General features: G+C 38.6%; 2 protein-coding genes and 1 pseudogene across 3 annotated transcripts; 2 read left to right on the top strand and 1 right to left on the bottom strand.

Moving 5' to 3' along the window:
* The first annotated feature begins 339 nt into the window (after nt 1-339).
* On the top strand, nt 340-2446 carry LOC148919222 (uncharacterized). The gene is made up of 4 exons (XM_089048853.1): nt 340-1593; nt 1735-1997; nt 2100-2262; nt 2342-2446. The coding sequence occupies exons 1-3, from the start codon at nt 472-474 to the stop codon at nt 2242-2244; spliced, it is 1530 nt and encodes a 509-aa protein (XP_088904979.1). The 5' UTR covers nt 340-471; the 3' UTR covers nt 2245-2262; nt 2342-2446.
* Nucleotides 2447-10094: 7648 nt separating this feature from the next.
* LOC148919221 (uncharacterized) lies at nt 10095-10977 on the top strand. Its single transcript, XM_089049192.1, has 3 exons — nt 10095-10311; nt 10395-10559; nt 10641-10977. Exons 1-3 carry the CDS (start codon nt 10285-10287, stop codon nt 10752-10754), a joined length of 306 nt encoding a protein of 101 aa, XP_088905318.1. The 5' UTR covers nt 10095-10284; the 3' UTR covers nt 10755-10977.
* Nucleotides 10978-13791: 2814 nt separating this feature from the next.
* LOC148919220 (protein FAR1-RELATED SEQUENCE 5-like) lies at nt 13792-16677 on the bottom strand (annotated as a pseudogene). The gene is made up of 2 exons (XR_016125344.1): nt 16575-16677; nt 13792-16351 (listed from the first exon to the last, which is right to left on the bottom strand). The product of XR_016125344.1 is annotated as a protein FAR1-RELATED SEQUENCE 5-like (transcript).
* Nucleotides 16678-18449: the final 1772 nt, after the last annotated feature.

The following is an 18449-nucleotide window of genomic DNA, read 5'->3' as shown; positions in this document are numbered from 1 at the left end:
TGGAAGCTCAAAAAAGGGGGATCAGCGAAAGGAAAAGCACAAGGTCGAGAGTAATGTGCAACAATTAAGAGTTGGCCGAGATGCATTTTTTAATTTCATGTAAGTTACACGTACATCTAAAAATTGGAAATGTGGTTGCTTAATGTTATGATGGTTTTTTGATTAAAAATAAATGATTTACAGGAAAAAAGAACGACTTGAAATGGGGAAAAGAGCTAATGCAAAGTTGGACAGTAAGATGAGAGATGGCTATCGATTGAGTCAATTTATTATTTATTGTATTAAAAAGGCTCTTTTAATGAGAATTTTGTTTTTCAGGTACAAGAAGAGATTGCGAACAAGTGGAGGAAATTGAACCCTACAGAGAAGGCAACATATGGTGCTGCCTTGGAAGGATCGAGTGGGAAAGTACAAGGTTCAAGTGGGAAAGTACAAGGTTCGACTGGGCAAGTAGACGACTCAGTCAATGAGATGGGTTTTATCACTAGATGCAGCCCGGACCGATTCCATCGTACGGTGGAAAAATTGTCGAATGAGAAGTGGTTAGCAATTAATGCTATTGGGTTCGGTAATATGGCATCATTGTCCTGCACTCGTTTACACCGCCAACTATGCCAATTTTTGATTCAAAGGTTCAATCCTGATACGTCCTCTATAGAACTGCACGGCAATGTGTTTGGAATAGGTGCCGTTGAGTTTGGGCATGTTATGGGGCTTAAGAACACCAGCGAGGATGTTCAACTGGACTGTGCTGTAGAAGATGAAAATGTGAAACAATTAGTGAAGAGTTTCGGTGGAAATGGCAAGAGAGTATTAGTAAAGGGTTTAGCAGAACAATTGGAAAAGTGCGAACATGTGGATGAGGACTTTAAAGTTCGATTCGTGATGTTTGCACTTGGCACTGTACTTTGCCCCACATCTTCACCATCAGTGATCGGGAACTATTTAACTTTTTTGACGATCCCAGAGAAGATAGAGACCAAGAATTGGGCCGACCATGGATTCAACTTCTTATGTAAAGGTGTTAGGTCGTTCCAAGCGAAGAAAGTTTCATATGTAAATGGGTCACTGCTTTTTCTCCAACTATTCTATTTCGATTCAATTCTCCATGGTGGAGTATATGTTGATAAGTCTTTGGATCCCATTGTGTCATGGGACAATAAGTCGGTGTGGAAAATGAATCTATGGGTTAGAAAGCAAGGTGGGTTTGATAGTCCTACCGTTCGGGTTGTTTCAAAGCACCGTCCAACGAATGAAGTGTCCGGAGTCAACGTTGAAAGAATTGTTGAACAAGTTGCTATCAGATTGGCGCCGGTAATACAGGCGGAGGTGAAGCGATCAGTGTTGAAACTCACCGACAAGGTAATGAGTGAAATGAGATCCTTCATGAAAGACGCAAGACAACATCTTCATCCGGCACATGAAGATGTAAATGAAACTGAGGATAGGCCATTGAAAATACGAGATCAAGGTGTTGAGAATGTTGTGAAGAAGAAGGGTGAAGAATGTAGCCAATTAAAGGAGAAAGGTGCAGTTGATGAAAAAAATCCTTGGACACCATTACCGGATGGACAGAGTTTCAGTGAACCCGAGGTATGATGAGCGATTAGGAGTTTCAAGATCGAGTTTCTTGTTATCTTTTACATTTATTAAGTATGCATTTATTTACATAGTTGTAAAATACTTAAATTTTTTTTATTCCTAAATGTAATATTTGAATTCCCTTTTCCACAGTTGAAAATTGGCGTGGAAAAGAGGAAGTTCACAAAATCGGCCCGTGGTGATCATAGTGGCATTAAAACACGTCGAATGGCCGAAAGGCGTCCAGGGCTTCATTGTAGAGAGCCATGGGTTGACCCTTCAAACGCAAAAGGAAAGGCTATGCAGAAGACGGCGTCTAAGATTAAAATTGGGTCTTTCAAATTAAAACCCGGGGACTTAAAAGACTCCGATTTTGAGTTATTTAGTTATATTTTTAGGTCTAACAACCTTCCAAGGTAACTAATTACAACTGTTGAATTATGAAATCGACCAAATTCCTTATATGTTGTCGTGTACGTGAATTTAATTATACCAATTGCTTTCTTCTTCCGTTGTAGTGATGAAGTTATAATTCAAATTAAAAACAAACATCATGTCACGAGAAATGAGTTCATGTGCTTGAGGCCCGAAATGTGGATAAACGATCAAGTACTGAATGCACAAGTCTATTATCTACAAGAAAAGGGGTCGGGGAATTGGTAATTCCCCACATATATGTCGGTAAGCATTCATCTTTTTCAAACTCTTATAGTTTGTGATTTAGTAAATGATTTTATGCTTACACTATATGTGAATGTAGGAGCAAGTTAATAATACAAGTGATGACCAACTTTTTGAATTGGGGGTCAAACTTGAAATGGAAAATTCAAACCGGTTCACCGTAGGCCTTCACAAGTGCCAGAAGGTATAAATTTAAGTTCTTTTTTACAACATCTTTAGTGCGCTTTTGTTTTGTGTGTTTTTCTAAGCAAGTCAGTGTGGTCCTAGATTTTCATTCCCGTTTACGATCGAATTAGGAAGCATTGGTATTTGGTAGTTGTGCATATTGGTGATAAAAATGTTGAAATATGGGATAGCCTCCCCGGTGCCAGATACAATGCAGGTCGTTATCAACTAGGGGAACGAATTGTAAGTTTAATTGACCTTATTTTGATTTGTCTTTTTATTATCCTAACATCCGGACTAAGAATTGATTTGAATGGATTGTGTTGTAGATGAAAGTTTTGGACTACATGTACAAAGATGAGATTGTAAAATATTTTGAAAAGGGATGGCAGTTTGCAAAATTCAACATTGTGCGAACTGACAAGGCCCGCAAACAACAAAATGGACACGATTGTGGTATCTTCGTTATGAATTGGCTAGAAGATATTGAATGCACATCACACGGTTCAAATAAAGTGAGTCGGCATATATATCGTTTCATACTTTTGTCTTCCACAGCAGATATTTTTCTTAATCATTTCTTTGATGGGTTGTTTTTTATTTGCAGTTTCAACATGCAACTGAGCGGGTTCGTGTTGCACTATCATTGCTGAAGAACCCAAACAACATGTGTCTAAAGGAAGTAAGGGAGTCCGCTCGAAGAGTTGTTGACGAAGAACTTGACAAGTTGGCTGAACAACATGGTCCCTTCATCCCTCATCATCCCATCGCAAGGAAGCCAATGACACCCTCCCAGGCAAAGTAGAAAGTTTGACAGTAGGTCACATAGGGTTGATGGTTAATGTAGTGCAATTGCATGTACTTATCCCTGTTTGCATGCAGGGACATTGTTTTTGCAATATATCATGTACAATTGCATTACATCACGCCCAATTGCACGTTATTTAGTTCGTGTAATACATTGCACAAATGAGTTTTTTTGTTGCCAAAATGGGAACATTATAGCATATTTAGGGCCCAGACTTCATTTACGAGACAGGAGTGCCTAGTTCACTGATAATAAAGGTCTCCTAACCATATGTTGGGGTTTTTTTGTTACAAAACTAAACCCTCAAACTATTTTACCATACTGATTATAACATCTAACATCCGATATTACAGCCGAAATTATAACATCTGAAATTACATCCGAAATTATGACAAACAACACAATGCAAATTATAAAATACCGGTGCTTCATGCAGCTCGCTTCTCCAAAATAGCAATGGCTTGGAATACCTCGATTTTGTCCCACTTAGTTGAACCAGCATCAACAAACTGAGCGTATTCCTAAAGATCAGCCGATATCAATCCCGCCATTGTAAAGTTCGTACTTGGTGGTTGAATCTCCTTCATGAAACATGTTCTTACTAGCCTCGGTGGGAGTCTTCGTGACATAATGGGCTCGTTTCACTTGCTCGCGGGCATAATTCGAAGAATCAACATCATCATCATCATTCACCATCTTCTTCTTGGGCGTGAAGGAGCCTCAAGAGCTACCAACCATTGAATGTGACATTGTTTGGGTTTTTTTTTCCTCTCAGATTGTGTATACGTAGTAAAAGAGGTGGAAGTCTTTGAGTTAAAATGTATAGGAAGTAACTCTTTAAATAATCCTTCATCTGTAGTATAATTGGCCAATTTGTCTTTGACTGGGGTTCCTTTTTATGGGGAAGGTATAATTTTTCTAAACGAACGCACTACCATGCGTTCGTTTGAACACATACCCCGTTTGTTTGAAAACGTTAGTTAGTTGGGCCCATTTTTCGTTGAACGGGTATCTTTACTGATCCAACGCAGCTCTTCCGTTTGCTAGAACAATACTTCGTTTGTATGGAAAAGTAAGTTGGTTGGATATCTTTTTTGGGCAAACAGAATTGGTTCCATAACGAACGCATGTATTGCGTTGGAGTGAAAAAGTAACCCGTTTGTTAGAAAAAGTGAGTTCGTTGGCCCATGGTTCCGGGGAACGGTCAACTTTACTGAACCAACGTAACTCTTGCGTTAGCATCAACAACAATCACGTTCATTTGAAAAAGCTAGTTTGTTGGCGTTATTTTTCTGGGGAACGTGGCATTTTTCTGAGCAAACGCAACCCGTTCTGTTCGATTGAAAAAGTAGGTTCATTGGGCCCATTTGTGTTGGAACGGGTAACTTTACTGAATGAACGTAATTCATATGTTTACTTCAACAAACACTACGTTTGTTTGAAAAAGTAAGTTGGTTGGGCCTATTTTTCGTTGAACGAGTAACTTTACTGAACGAACATACCCGTGTTGTTTGTGTGAAAAAGAACCCCGTTGGTTTGCAAAAGTAAGTTTGTTGGCATTCTTTTTCGGTGAAACGTTTAATTTTTCTGAAGGAAACTAAACCCTTGCGTTCGGTTGAACAAATGTCCTGTTTGTTTGAAAAGGTTGGTTAGTTGGGCCCATTTTTTGTTGAACGGGTATCTTTACTGATCCAACGCAGCTCTTCCATTTGCTAGAACAATACTTCGTTTGTATGGAAAAGTAAGTTAGTTGGATATCTTTTTTGGGCAAACAGAAATGGTTCCTTAACGAACGCATGTATTGCGTTGGAGTGAAAAAGTAACCCGTTTGTTAGAAAAAGTGAGTTCGTTGGCCCATGGTTCCGCGGAACGGTCAACTTTACTGAACCAACGTAACTCTTGCGTTAGCATTAACAACAATCACATTCGTTTGAAAAAGCTAGTTTGTTGGCGTTATTTTTCCGGGGAACGTGGCATTTTTCTGAGCAAACGCAACCCGTTCTGTTCGATTGAAAAAGTAGGTTCATGGGGCCCATTTGTGTTGGAATAGGTAACTTTACTGAATGAACGTAATTCATATGTTTACTTGAACAAACACTACGTTTGTTTGAAAAAGTAAGTTGGTTGGGCCTATTTTTCGTTGAACGAGTAACTTTACTGAACGAACATACCCGTTTCGTTTGTGTGAAAAAGAACCCCGTTGGTTTGCAAAAGTAAGTTTGTTGGCCTTCTTTTTTGGTGGAACGTTTAATTTTTCTGAAGGAAACTAAACCCTTGCGTTCGGTTGAACAAATGTCCTGTTTGTTTGAAAAGGTTGGTCATTTGGGCCCATTTTTCGTTGAACGGGTATCTTTACTGATCCAACGCAACTCTTCCGTTTGCTAGAATAATACTTCATTTGTATGGAAAAGTAAGTTGGTTGGATATCTTTTTTGGGCGAACAGAAATGGTTCCTTAACGAACACATGTGTTGTGTTGGAGTGAAAAAGTAACCCGTTTGTTTGGAAAAGTTAGTTAGTTGGCGCATTGTTTCGGCGAAAGGGTAACTTTTCTGCCGAAACGCACGCATTGCGTTCGTGTGAACAAATATCCTGTTGGTTTGAAAAAGTAAGTTTTTTGGCCCTCTTTTTCAGCGGAACGTCGAACGTTTTTGAACGAAAGCAAACCTTTGCGTTCGGTTGAACAATGTTCCCGTTTTTGAAAAAGTCAGTTCGTAGGGCTCATTTTGCGTTGAACGGGTAACTTTACTGTGCAAACGCAAGCATTACGTTCACTGGAACAAACAGTCTTGTTTGTTTGGAAAATGAAGTTGGAGTGAAAAATTACTCCGTTTCAATTAAAAAGTAACGTGGTTGGCGCATATTTTAGGCGAACGGGTAATTGTTCTCTAGAAACGCACGTCTTTCGTTTCTCTGAACAAATACGGTGTTGGTTTTAAAAAGTAAGTTTGTTGGCCTTATTTTTCGACGAAACGTCGAATATTTCCGAACGATAGCAAACCCTTGCGTTTCGTTGAATAATCTCCACGTTTGTTTGAAAAAGTAAGTTGGTTGGCCCCATTTTTTGTTGAACGAGTAGCTTTACTGAACGAATGCAACCATTGCGTTTACTAGAACAAACACTCCGTTTCTTTAAAAAAAGTAAGTTGGTTGGGTGTATTTTTTCGGTGAACATGAAACTTTCCTCAACGAATGCACCTGTTATGTTCATGTGAAAAATAAGATGAAAACATATGACGATACAAGTGGATGAACTTAACCTTAACCCAACAACAAAGACGGTAAGATACTAACGTATAAGTTAGAGTGTGAATGATAATATGCTCTAAATTTGGTTGGACATGAAAGGTTGTTTTATAGAAACATTTAGGGGTAAAATTGTCCATTCGGAATAAACTCCTTCAAAAATAATTTATCTCAACATTTGAAAATTACAACAAATACTTCCCTCAAATAACCTTCTTTTTTGTTGCAAAAAACATTTCCTTCAGTGTTTTTTTTTTCAAAAAAAATCAAAAACATATTTTTCCTAATTAATGGACATTCGAAATTGTAACTATTTGTAAAAGTATCGCTACTTTTAAAAATTATATATAACAGTTACATACTACTTGAAACATTTACAGATATTAAAACCCAAGCTCTAGTGTCTGTAGAACCTAAATCCAATACAATTTTAAACATAAACCATACTTTGAACCCTAAAGCCCAAACCCAATTCAATGTTAACCATTAAGGCCAACCCTAGATTTTTTTTTCAGTTTTAAACATGGTTCGCCCAGATTTGAAAGTGGAAGTTAGGTTAGGTCGTTTCAATTGGTATCAGAGCATTAGGTTAACTTCCTGTACACACAACATCACATGTGCATCCTTATTTTATATATATTGCTGGACATTTCCTATGTTATTTTACCTCGTCGGCGTGGCTGAGTAAACAGGTATCCAGAAGGATTTGAAAAATTTGTTGAAGTTTTCATATGAAAAACATATTATACATGTTGCGACAATATATATATATATATATATATATTGTCGCGAACTAAGGTTTATAAAGATGAGCACATATTTCAAATATGGAATTGTAGAATTAAAGGAAGGTTTGTGATAAGTCTTGGTATATAATTAACAAACTAGCTACATAATATTTTCCATGTCCATATTTAATACACATATTCGTGGTTGAAAAGGAAGAATTATAGATTTTGGTTTTTATCAAATATGTTAATTTATCTCGTCAGCGTGACTAAGTAAACAGGTATCCAGAAGGATTTGAAAAATTTGTTGAGGTTTTCATATCAAAACCATATTATACACGTTATTATATATATATATATTGTCGAGAACTGAGGTTTAGAAAGATGAGCACGTATTTAAAATATGGATTTTTAGAATTAAAGGAAGGTTTGTGATAAGTCTTGGTATATAATGAACAAACTAGCTAAATAATACTAGTCATTCATATATATTTTAATATTCTATATATTTATATTTTATATATTATATATATAGTTAACATGTGGCTCTTTTGTAGTGGGAGTCTAAAATTTTACCGTACACACACACACACACACAGGATCATCCACAACTAAAACAGACTTAGGTTTCTTTTCCGTTCTTTTCCTTCTTCGATTTTCCTCTCTCTCTCTCTCTCTCTGCGTGAAACTGAAACCTCATCCTTGTTCTTCTTTGTCGCGCCAAGCTCTCTCGATCGTCGCTCGTCGTCACGCAAGCGAGTTCGAATGTGGCTTTCTATTTTCTTCTTTTCTTTTTCTTTCTTTTCCCCCTTCGATTATCTGTCTGACCATCTTTGTCCTCCATTAGCAGCTCGTGCAGATCATCATCCATATTGAACGGAGTAGGTTGCACCTTCCAGCATACGCACTCTTTTGTTTCTCCCCTTGACGCAGCCACACACTCCTTCTCCTCACTTTGCCATTGAAGACTCTATCTCTACCAAAGGTGAATTTCTCACTCTTCTGTAAATGCTTAATCTTCAATATTGTTATTTCCAATCTCTGTTTGCATTTTCATTGACTTATATTGAGCGATTTAGTCTCTGAAAATTTCAGTCTCTGTTTGCGTATTTTGCTGGATTAGTTACTCAACCCGAAACTTCTAAATTCAGATGATTGTATGCCTGTTATGATGTTCTTTTTAGCTCTTAAAAAGAAGATAAAAAAATTGTTCTTGGAATTAGGGAATTATATCAAATTTTGATGCCTGTTTTTTTTTTTTTTAATCCGTTTTCTTATGGGCCTGTGAAGAAACAGCATTGGAATGGAAATTCTGTGTCCAAATTAGAAACGTGTGAGGGATGAGACATGATTCTTCTTTGTCATTTTCTGCTGCTGATTAGAACAATTAGAATGTGGAGGAGCTTTTAAATTGATGATTGAACATAAGAAACTAATCAAATTATATGTTGTGGAGTTTACGTAATAAAAGACAGAGACACAAATTATTTGTTGTGGATATATAACTTTTATGGGGATGGGGATGAGAAGGTAGAGGTACTAATACTATGCAGCAAAATTTCTGCTCATTATTTGTTTAGGGAATTAGATCTGGTTGATTGCAGCTTTCCTTATGGCATCAATCAAAGTAGTGATTTTTGAGGAAAATAGAAGTTATGACTTATGTTTGTGTTTAGAGTTTTGGCTGGCCTTGCTTTCTTAATGTTTGCAAATCTACTATTTCATAAATAATGAAGGGAGATTGTCATCAAAAGTACACAGTGGAGACTGCATATTGATTTTCACTTTGTGAATTTTCATGTAGTGTATTACATGTGGCTATTTTGTTTGGTATGGTATCGATGCTTGTGGGTTTTGTTGGAGCAATGTGTGTGTGTTTGTGTGTTTTTCTGTTATTTTGTCTGCATCCTTCTACTGCAATGAGTGCGGAAGCTTCTGAAATGTTTTTCAATGTATGTTAAGATTATGTCACGTTACTCTATTGTTTTATTTTTGGTCAAAAGAGTTACTATATTGTTTGATGTTGAGGTAGACATAATCTCTTTCATTGTTTGCTGTTTTAAATCAATAATGAAGGATAGTGGAAGGAATAATGAGGACGAAGAACATTAAGGGAGGAGCATCTCATAAAGGTTCTTGGGCCCCGAAGACCACAGTTGCAAAGGGTACGAAAGGTAACTCTTCAGTGGCTTCCTCAAGCTCAAAACAACGGAAGCCAGGAAAACGAATATCGGGTCCTATGGCTAGTGGGGTGTTCGGGGTACGTGTCTTCAAACCAAGGGACCGCAATCCTTGTTCACCGTTGCTTCACTTCGATTTGGAGGAACATATCTCCTTCAAGGTATTCTTATTTAATTTTACAATTGGCATTTCTCATGTTGGAATAATTTGTAAGTAAGTGGGTCAGAATCAAATTCGTTGTACTAAACCCTTTGTGTTTTCTTTAGCTGACTTTAACAAAAATCAGAGGGTGTGGAAACAACGACAAGTGTGCTGAATGGTATAATGTAGGAATGCACGACACGGTGAAAGCAAAGGTGAAAGAAGCTGGATTTGTGCCCTTTTTGTCAATATTGGGCCATGGTAAGAAAGGGGACAGGCCATTACTTGTGACCTTAGCGGAGAGATGGTGGGACACTACCCACACCTTCTATTTCGATGAAGTTGGAGAGATGACGATGACACCAACGGACTTCGCAGCAATCACTGGATTGCGTGTTGGTGGGAAGCGTTCTGATGCCGAGATGTACAAAAATAAGAACAAGATGATGAAATTGTTTGGGAAACCAATCGCAGACCTACTGGCAGGGGAAAGGAGAGTGCCGTATGAAAGCCTTTGCACCCGTGTTGAAACAAGATTCGAAAGATGATAAAGAAACAGACCAAATTGCCAGGGCATTTATACTCTGCTTGATTGGCCCCTCATTCCTAAATAATAAGAGCCAATACGTGAGTATGCACTACGCCCCCCTGTTTGGAAATAGTATCAGACATTGGTAAATACGACTCGGGCGGTGCGGCTTTGGCTTGCTTGTATAGATCACTAGATTCTTGTTCCAGGGGCAGGTCATCGAGCATGGGCGGGTATTGGAGGGCATGGGAGGTTAGTGTAATCGAATTGAATGTCCCCAAAGTGCAACAGACTTTTTTGCTTACATTACTAATTTGTATACTTCTTTTGTGTAGGTATGGGCTTGTGAGTACCTAAAACCGTTTGCTTTATCAAGGCCCAGTGGGAGCGTGAACACGTGGCCCCGAACATTGAGGTGGGTTGGTGCAAAATCAAAGCGGGACTTGCAACATCACTTGGAACATTTTAGAGTGATGATGCGACATCTAACAAAGGATCAAGTATAAAGCCTTGACCCTTGAACCCATATTTTATGACCACAAAAATGTATGATTCGCAAATGTAAGAAATTTGTATTGCAGGTAAATTGGAACCCATGGGGGAGCAATGAATCCGAGTTGCCGGAAGAAGTAAAAAATACCGTGCCGGCAACTCGTAAACGAATCCTACTTGAGGGACCAGCTGGTTCAGCCTGATTTTTGGGAGAGCGAGTCGCAATGCAAAGTTTAGGCACCACAGAACCTCAAGTACCGAAAATTCCACCGAGGACAATGCTTTCGGATTATAAACTCACTGATGAGTTAGAAGTCGAGGAAGCACTTAATGGGTACCCAGCTTCCGAATGGCTTGCAAATTCATCCGACTATGCCCAGTACAGAAATAAGTACATACGATATCGCCACTAGGCGGACTTACGTGAAGCGGTACGTTCTACACTGATCGCGTGTTATGTAATTACACTTGCTGCATGAAATGCATATAAAATGATACCTGAATTCCACAGGAAGAACAACATCAAACTCCGGAAGGGGCCAAGATAAGGGTAGCAAACATCTCTCCTCAGCCATGGTCAGCCCAAATACCATACTGGGCCGCTGAAAATGAAAGTAAACTTGTGCGGATACTCCGTGGGCAAGATAGCCCAGATCTACCATTACCTGATGGTGTCACGCATGTAAGTAGCTTCTATTGCATAATTTATTAATACATGAGGGCTTCCGATGGTCATTGTTGTAATTACATGTGCCGTAATGTAGGTCACTGCTGAAGCTGCAATGAGCTTTTGGACCTTATTGCTGGGTTGAATGTTGTCCTATTTTCAACTGCATCGGAAGCAAACGTAGAGATCAGGCCCCTACGGCAAGAGATTGTGAGTCAGTTCAACTTCATTTCATACTCATTTCATAAAATGAACAAACATCACGAATGTTATAGTCAGATAACAAACCATGGTATTGAACATGAACGATGTTATCTTGTAATAGGAGAAATTGAAGAACACTTCGGGAACAACCATTGCGAGTTCGGGTCTTGTTCAACACGTCGTAGATGATGATGTAGAACATGTAAGTTTGTTACTTCCAACCTCCATTGTAAAGTTCGATGTATAAGATGTTTAATTTTGCAAATTTAATTAATATGTTACATTCTGCAATGCAAACCAGCATCACTTGTGTGCACAACAAATGTGAACAAAATTGTTTATTTATATATGTCAATGTTTCTCTTTATGTAGGAGTTTCGCAAAAAATTTAAACATGACATAGGTAGAAAAGGAAAGACCAAACTTGTGATACAAGAAGAGCATGAAGAAGATGAGGAAGAGGAAGAAGAAGAGGAAGAGGAGGAAGAAGAGGAAGAAGAAGAGGAAGAGGAAGATGAAGATGAAGATGAAGATGAAGAGGGAGATGACGAGGAAGTTTGGATCGAAGACGGGGATAAGGATGCGGATGAAGACGGGGCTGCAGCTAAGGGTAATCCGGATGCGAACAACACTCCACAGACCAAAAACGCAAAGGTGAGAAAAGTCTTCGTTCACGTACCCCAAAGAGAAAGAAAACCATGTAAATTATGGATACAGTGACATTTTTCGGATCATGTTATCTTCGTTTTGTAAAAGAATATGTTCAGTTAATTGGCCCTTACCGTTTATCATGTAGTATATTTCGGTTCATTTTGCGGCCTTCAATTGATCCATTTTTCCTCTGTAGTGGTTTGCTCACAGTCACTCTCGCATTGCATCAACGTCGTGCAATTGCATGTTTACAATGCAAATGCTGACCGGGTGTGTGTAAACTAAAGCTAGCTTCAAAACGCTAACCTAATTAATGGATAGTGCAAAGACAAAGAAAAGGCAGTTCTGAATTTTATTAAGCCCCTTTGTGTATTATTTTTGTATTAGGGTTAATCACATTTTGGTTTACGAAATTGAGGATATTTTGGAAAGTCATTTGTGCTACATGACAATGTGTATTAGTATGTAATTTCGATTATTGGTCGATTTGTAATAGAATATGTTCGGCTTATAGCCAAATCCTTGGCATTTATTTGAATGCTCTGTATTTCTGTTGATTTCGCCCTTCAATTTATAGTTACTGAAATAGGTCTACTTATGCCTGTACCCAAAAAATGATCAATTTTTGGTTATTATGGGTTTGCGCACAGTCATTCTTGCATTGCATCACTGTCATGCAATTGCATGTGTGAAATTCAAATGCAGACCGGCTGTGTGCAAACTAAATATAGCTGAAAAACGCAAACTTATTTAATGTATAGCGCCAAGACAACAAAAACCAAGCAACTACTTTATTACGACCCTATGTCTATTATTGAAATTAAGGTTAATCACATTGTGTTTTACGAAATTCGGGATATTTTGGAAACTCATTTGTGCTACATGGCAATGTGTATTAGTACGTAATTTCGATAATTGGTCAATTTGTAATAGAATATGTTCGGCTTATTGCCCCTTACTATTTATTTACATGCTCTGTATTTCAGTTGATTTCGCCCTTTGATTTATAGTTAAAAAAATATGATCAATTTGTGGTTATTATGGGTTTGCGCACAGTCAATCTCGCATTGCATCACCGTCATGCAATTGCATGTGTGAAATGCAAATGCAGAGCGACTGTGCGCAAACTAAACATAGATTTAAAACGCAAACTTATTTAATGTATAGCTCAAACACAACGAAATCCAAACAAATACGTTGTTACGACCCTATGTCTATTATTGAAATTAGGTTAATCACATTGTGTTTTACGAAATTCGGGATCTTTTGGGAAGTCATTTCTGCTAAATGGCAATGTCTATTAGTACGTAATTTCGATCATTGGCCGTTTTGTAATATAATATGTTCGGCTTATTGCCCCTTACCATTTATTTACATGCTCTGTATTTCGGTTCATTTTGCCCTTCGATTTATAGTTCAAAAAAAAGGTCAAATTATGCCTGTAAAAAAAAATAAATATGATCCATTTGTCCTTATTATTGGTTTGCGCACAGTCACTCTTGCATTGCATCACCTTCATGCAATTGCACGTGTGGAATGCAAATGCCGACCGGCTGTGGGCAAACTAAACATACCTTAAAAACGCAAACCTAATTAATGTCTAGCACAACGCCAAAGATAACCAAGCAAATACTTTTGTTCTAAACAATACATACATAAAACAATAATACGACAGTCATATGAAAGCACATTGTCCATCACTAAATCTACATTTAATGTTAATTGTTACATGTAAACCAAGTTCCAAAACTACAATTGTTTTGGGTTGAACCAGTACCTAGTGAATTAGGTTCACCATTGTCGAATGAGAAACCATCGTCACTGTTCGGCGTAGAACCGGTTGGGTCTGCAGTAGAAAAACTATCAGAACCAGACAAATAAACCACATAGTTGCCTCTGCATTGAGAAACCATTTGACTAGGATAACTGTAGCTAATGTCCGGGGACGGCCCTTGATCAGAACTATACTGATAGCTTTCACTACCTGATGGGATATTGACACATGTATTTCTACTTGGATGCAAGTTTCTTTGAGAGCAATTACGCTTTGTATGTCCATATCCGCGACACAAATGACATTGTCGACGCTTGCGCGTTCCACCTTTCCTTGCTTGAGTACCTTTTGTCTTAACAATATTTGGATCTTTCACAATATTTGTAAGACATTGGTCAGCAGTACCCAATTTCAGACTTGCCTCTTCTTCCTTTTGCCGTAAGCCTTCACAAATTCCCTCACATCTACTAAACTCATTCATCAACATGGCATAACCCTCTGCACTCTTCGATGCATAAAAACAAACTTTGTTTGACATAGCATTTAAACTTCCATACCTCGCCATTTCTACAACTTCGTTGGTAGTGTCTTTACCTTTGCCGATAAATTCCATACATGTATCAGTTTGGGCACTCTTTGTCCATCTCTTCATTATGAGTGCTGGAGGAATTTCCGTAAGGTGCTCGCACTTCATTACATAAAACAGGTGGCAACACGGGATCCCTTCACTTTCATATTTCCGGCATCCACACTCTATCCGCATATTTTCCCCACCGTGGTAAACACAAGTCCAATTATTATGCGGTTCACCATATTTGGACAATACGTATACACGACCTCCAAAATTATGCATCACATTATCATGGGTGAGTGCTGAACAAGATTCGATCTCATGACGTACCAATACAAAGCACATATGCGTGTAAATCAGAGAAGCTTGTTGCTCTAGTTTTGTCAATGCGGTTTTAAGGACTGGTGTTGAGTACTTTGCGCTGAAACCATCCTTCGTCGTGTTATTCCTAAGACGTAACATAGCCCTATCGATTGCTGGAATACATTCAAACAACTTCACGCCTTTCCTCAAGTAATCTTTCACATACTTGTTCATGGACTCCACACGCTGAGTGGTGCACATACCACCGAAAAACTTTCCTCTCATACATGATTCAGCCCATGAGTCTCTTTTTTCATACATCATTTCCAACCATTCTTTTTGTTTCGGAGTACTCGCTCTTTCCCTCAAAACCTCCTATTTCTTCTCAAACTCGTCCAATGCAAATGGTTCCCAAATACATGCCTGAAAATTTCTTAGCAATTCATCATCCTTCAAGTTATTCTGTGCATTCCTTGACACATGCCATGAGCACAACCGATGGTTAGACATGGGAAACACATCATCAATGGCTTTACGCATCGCCTCATCGCCATCCGTCAATATTGATATTGGCTTCTTATCTTTCATGGATGCCATGAATGTTTCCAATAACCACTTGTAAGTTTCAAATGTCTCGTCCTGCAATAATGCGCAACCAAACATTACAGTAGACCGATAGTTGTTCGAACCAACAAACAACACTAGGGGCTTGTCATAAACATTTGTTTTGTATGTGCTGTCGAATATGAGGACGTCGCCATAGGCAATGTAATCCAAAAGTGAAGTGGAGTCCCTCCAAAACAAATTACCAAGCCTATTTTCCTCGTCAACACTGAACTTACAAAACAATTCTGGATCCATTGCTCCTTTCGCTTTCAAGTAACAGAGTGCGGCTTTTATGTCACCGTCGAGTAAAATTTCCCTGCGTGATGCATCCAACTTATTGTACAGATCCTTTATTTGAAAACCAACATTTAAATACCCGCCACATTGGTCCACCATATACTCTTATGTTTGACATGTTCTAAACAATGCTCTTCGCATTCCCACTGCTTGTGCTAAATCGGATTTTCTAACGACACGGTTACATCGAAGATATGGCGATTCAAGTGGAGTAACTAGTTGATGATTGTGATGTGGTTCAAAATTCCTAACGACGTAAACATCACGTGTTTCTTCTCATAACCCACCCAAAAATGGGCAGAACAATTCTCTCTTGTAATTGCCTTCGGTGGTCGAATTCTATCTGATCGATCATTAAACTTCTCATTTCTCAAACCTTCTTTAGAACAACACCACCGTCTCCTACATACTTTCCCTTCCGAATTTTGAACCAACTTGTCTTTTCTCACGCTAAATCCAATGCCCTTTGCATAACTCATATAATATTCTTCCGCTAATTCTATCGTTTTAAACTCTTTCCCCATAACATCTTCTTTCCTCGGTGCAATCATGTCAACACCATTATCATCACTACTTTGACTAACCATATGTTCGACCGACATATGCCCACTCTCTGTTGCCGGTGCCCTGTGACTCGACCTTTCACAACCACCCAGATACCCTGAATCACTACAACCACCCTTTGATGTCTCTACACCCCTGTCCATCTTACCACACCCCTCTATGCCTGAGAAACATAATTTCAAACTGAAATTACATTATACTCTATGTGTTAACATACTTTCTCTTAACAAAACACAAATGAATAATCTCATGCAATTGCATATAGTCAGGTCAATAATTGCACCACGTATAACTATTTCGCCACAAAAAACATGCAATTGGATCAACTCATTACCCAAAATACATTCAAGTCCTAAACCAGAAAAGAGGTTTCTTTGAAATCTTACTTGATGTTTCCATACTTTCCAAGCCTCCTCCTTGCACTTCCTTTTGCCACCAACTCAAATGTCGTCGTTAACAGCCAAGGATCTTCAAAATCTTTACAACCACGTTGTTATTACAAATCCATTCCCCTACGAAATTGAAATTCTATATCAGACAATGCCAACAGAAGAAACTGAATTAATTCAACAACTCCAATTTGGTGACCATTTCATCATGGAGGTTGGACCCACCATCAATTTCGTATCTGCATATGAGTTTTGGGCAACCAGAGAGAAGAGTTGAGGACCTCAATTCAATGAGCATTACCTTCTTGCAGGTGCGTTTTGCCCAAGCACAAATAAGAGTTGGATGCGCTTAGGATGGATTTGGGCAACTGAGAGAGATGACTTCCTGGTGAAGCAGATCCAAGAGTTCTTCAGCAAGCAGAGACAGTGGGCAAGCAGAGAAAAGAGTTCTTGGAGGAGCTAGGGATTGGATTTGGGCAAGCAAAGAGAAGAGTTCCTGGAGGCGCTAAGGATTGGATGGACTCTTAGAATTTTCGATTTTGCCAACTATAGGGGAGAGCACGCGTCTTCTTCATCTTGCCTCTCTCTGCGCGTCTTCTTCATCCACCAAACCTCCCTTTCTCTTTCCTCACATGCCACTCACATGTTGAATAACTAGGGCTCAACAGGTTATTAAGTCATTCAATCTCAGCCATGCTTTTTTTAACATGGAATCTCAGCCGTTGGATCATCGACTGTACCGGTATAGCCGATGCACCACAGAATTTTCGTGTCGAGAAATACCGAACCAATTCTCACCATCAACGTGAGAATCAAAGCACTCGAGTTTACCAGCTCACCTGCAAACAGCAAACTCATCCATCTTTCAGTAAGCTTATTGTAAATTTATTTATAATATTTTACTATAATATTTTACACTTTATATATTATCTGATAAGATATTGTTGGTCCCTTTTTTCCTTTCTCCACAATCGATCATTCTCGGGAATGGAGCATGAGAGAGGAAGAAGCCGAGTCAACACCAATGCCCCAATTGTGTTCCTGGCTCGTGAAAGGACTTGTTCAATTTCAGGCAAAATTGAATGTTTAATCAAGTTGAGAAAGGCAGGCGAGCAGGGACTGGGCCCTAGCAGTTTGCTTTTTCTGGCCCAATCGTAGTTTGCGTAGGCGTGCCACTATTGGGAATGAGACCAACCCAATAGACCTGGTGTATGTGATGTAGAATGCTTTGTGTTGATGGACTTGCACTTATTCTAGACCTCTAATCAAACCATTGTGCTCCAAGGGGGGTACTAGCTCGGATGAGTTCTTTTCTATGCTTCAATTAAGAGGACTTCAAAATTCTTTCAATCTCGCGTCTATGGCTTGGAAAGTACAAACAATACCTAGCCAAATAGAAAAATCGATGGTGTGTTCTGGCATGTCCAGTAATAAACGGTTATAATATTCTCAAAGTAAAGATTCAAGTATAAAAATGCTGGAAAGTAAGTAAGGTAGGAAAAAGATAAATGGCAGGAATGTAAAGTGAGATTAAGTAAATTTCAAAGAGAATGAAGTTCCAGAAGCTGGAGATTTCTCTATCCAGCTCCAGCATGATAACAAATTAAAACGAAAGCCAAAGATATCTCCATTTAGCATTTTTTAAAGAACAAATTACAATATTCAAGAGATTGGAGATTTCTCTTATCCAATATGTACAAGTTTCATTTGTTTAGAGGGAAACTAGACTAATTGTTTAAACAAGAATCATACCATGAAGATGGCAGAGCAATACAAGGATAAACGCAGGAGTTGTCAACTAATTATCTGGGCAGCAAGTTGGCTTTTGAAAATCTTGAAGCTTGTTCAAGTGTTTATAAGACGTAGTGTCTA

The sequence above is a fragment of the Prunus mume genome, linkage group LG3 (genome assembly GCF_029339155.1).
Source record: "Prunus mume cultivar Tortuosa linkage group LG3, ASM2933915v1, whole genome shotgun sequence".
Taxonomy (NCBI): domain Eukaryota; kingdom Viridiplantae; phylum Streptophyta; class Magnoliopsida; order Rosales; family Rosaceae; genus Prunus; species Prunus mume.
This window is presented reverse-complemented; position numbering and strand designations above follow the sequence as displayed.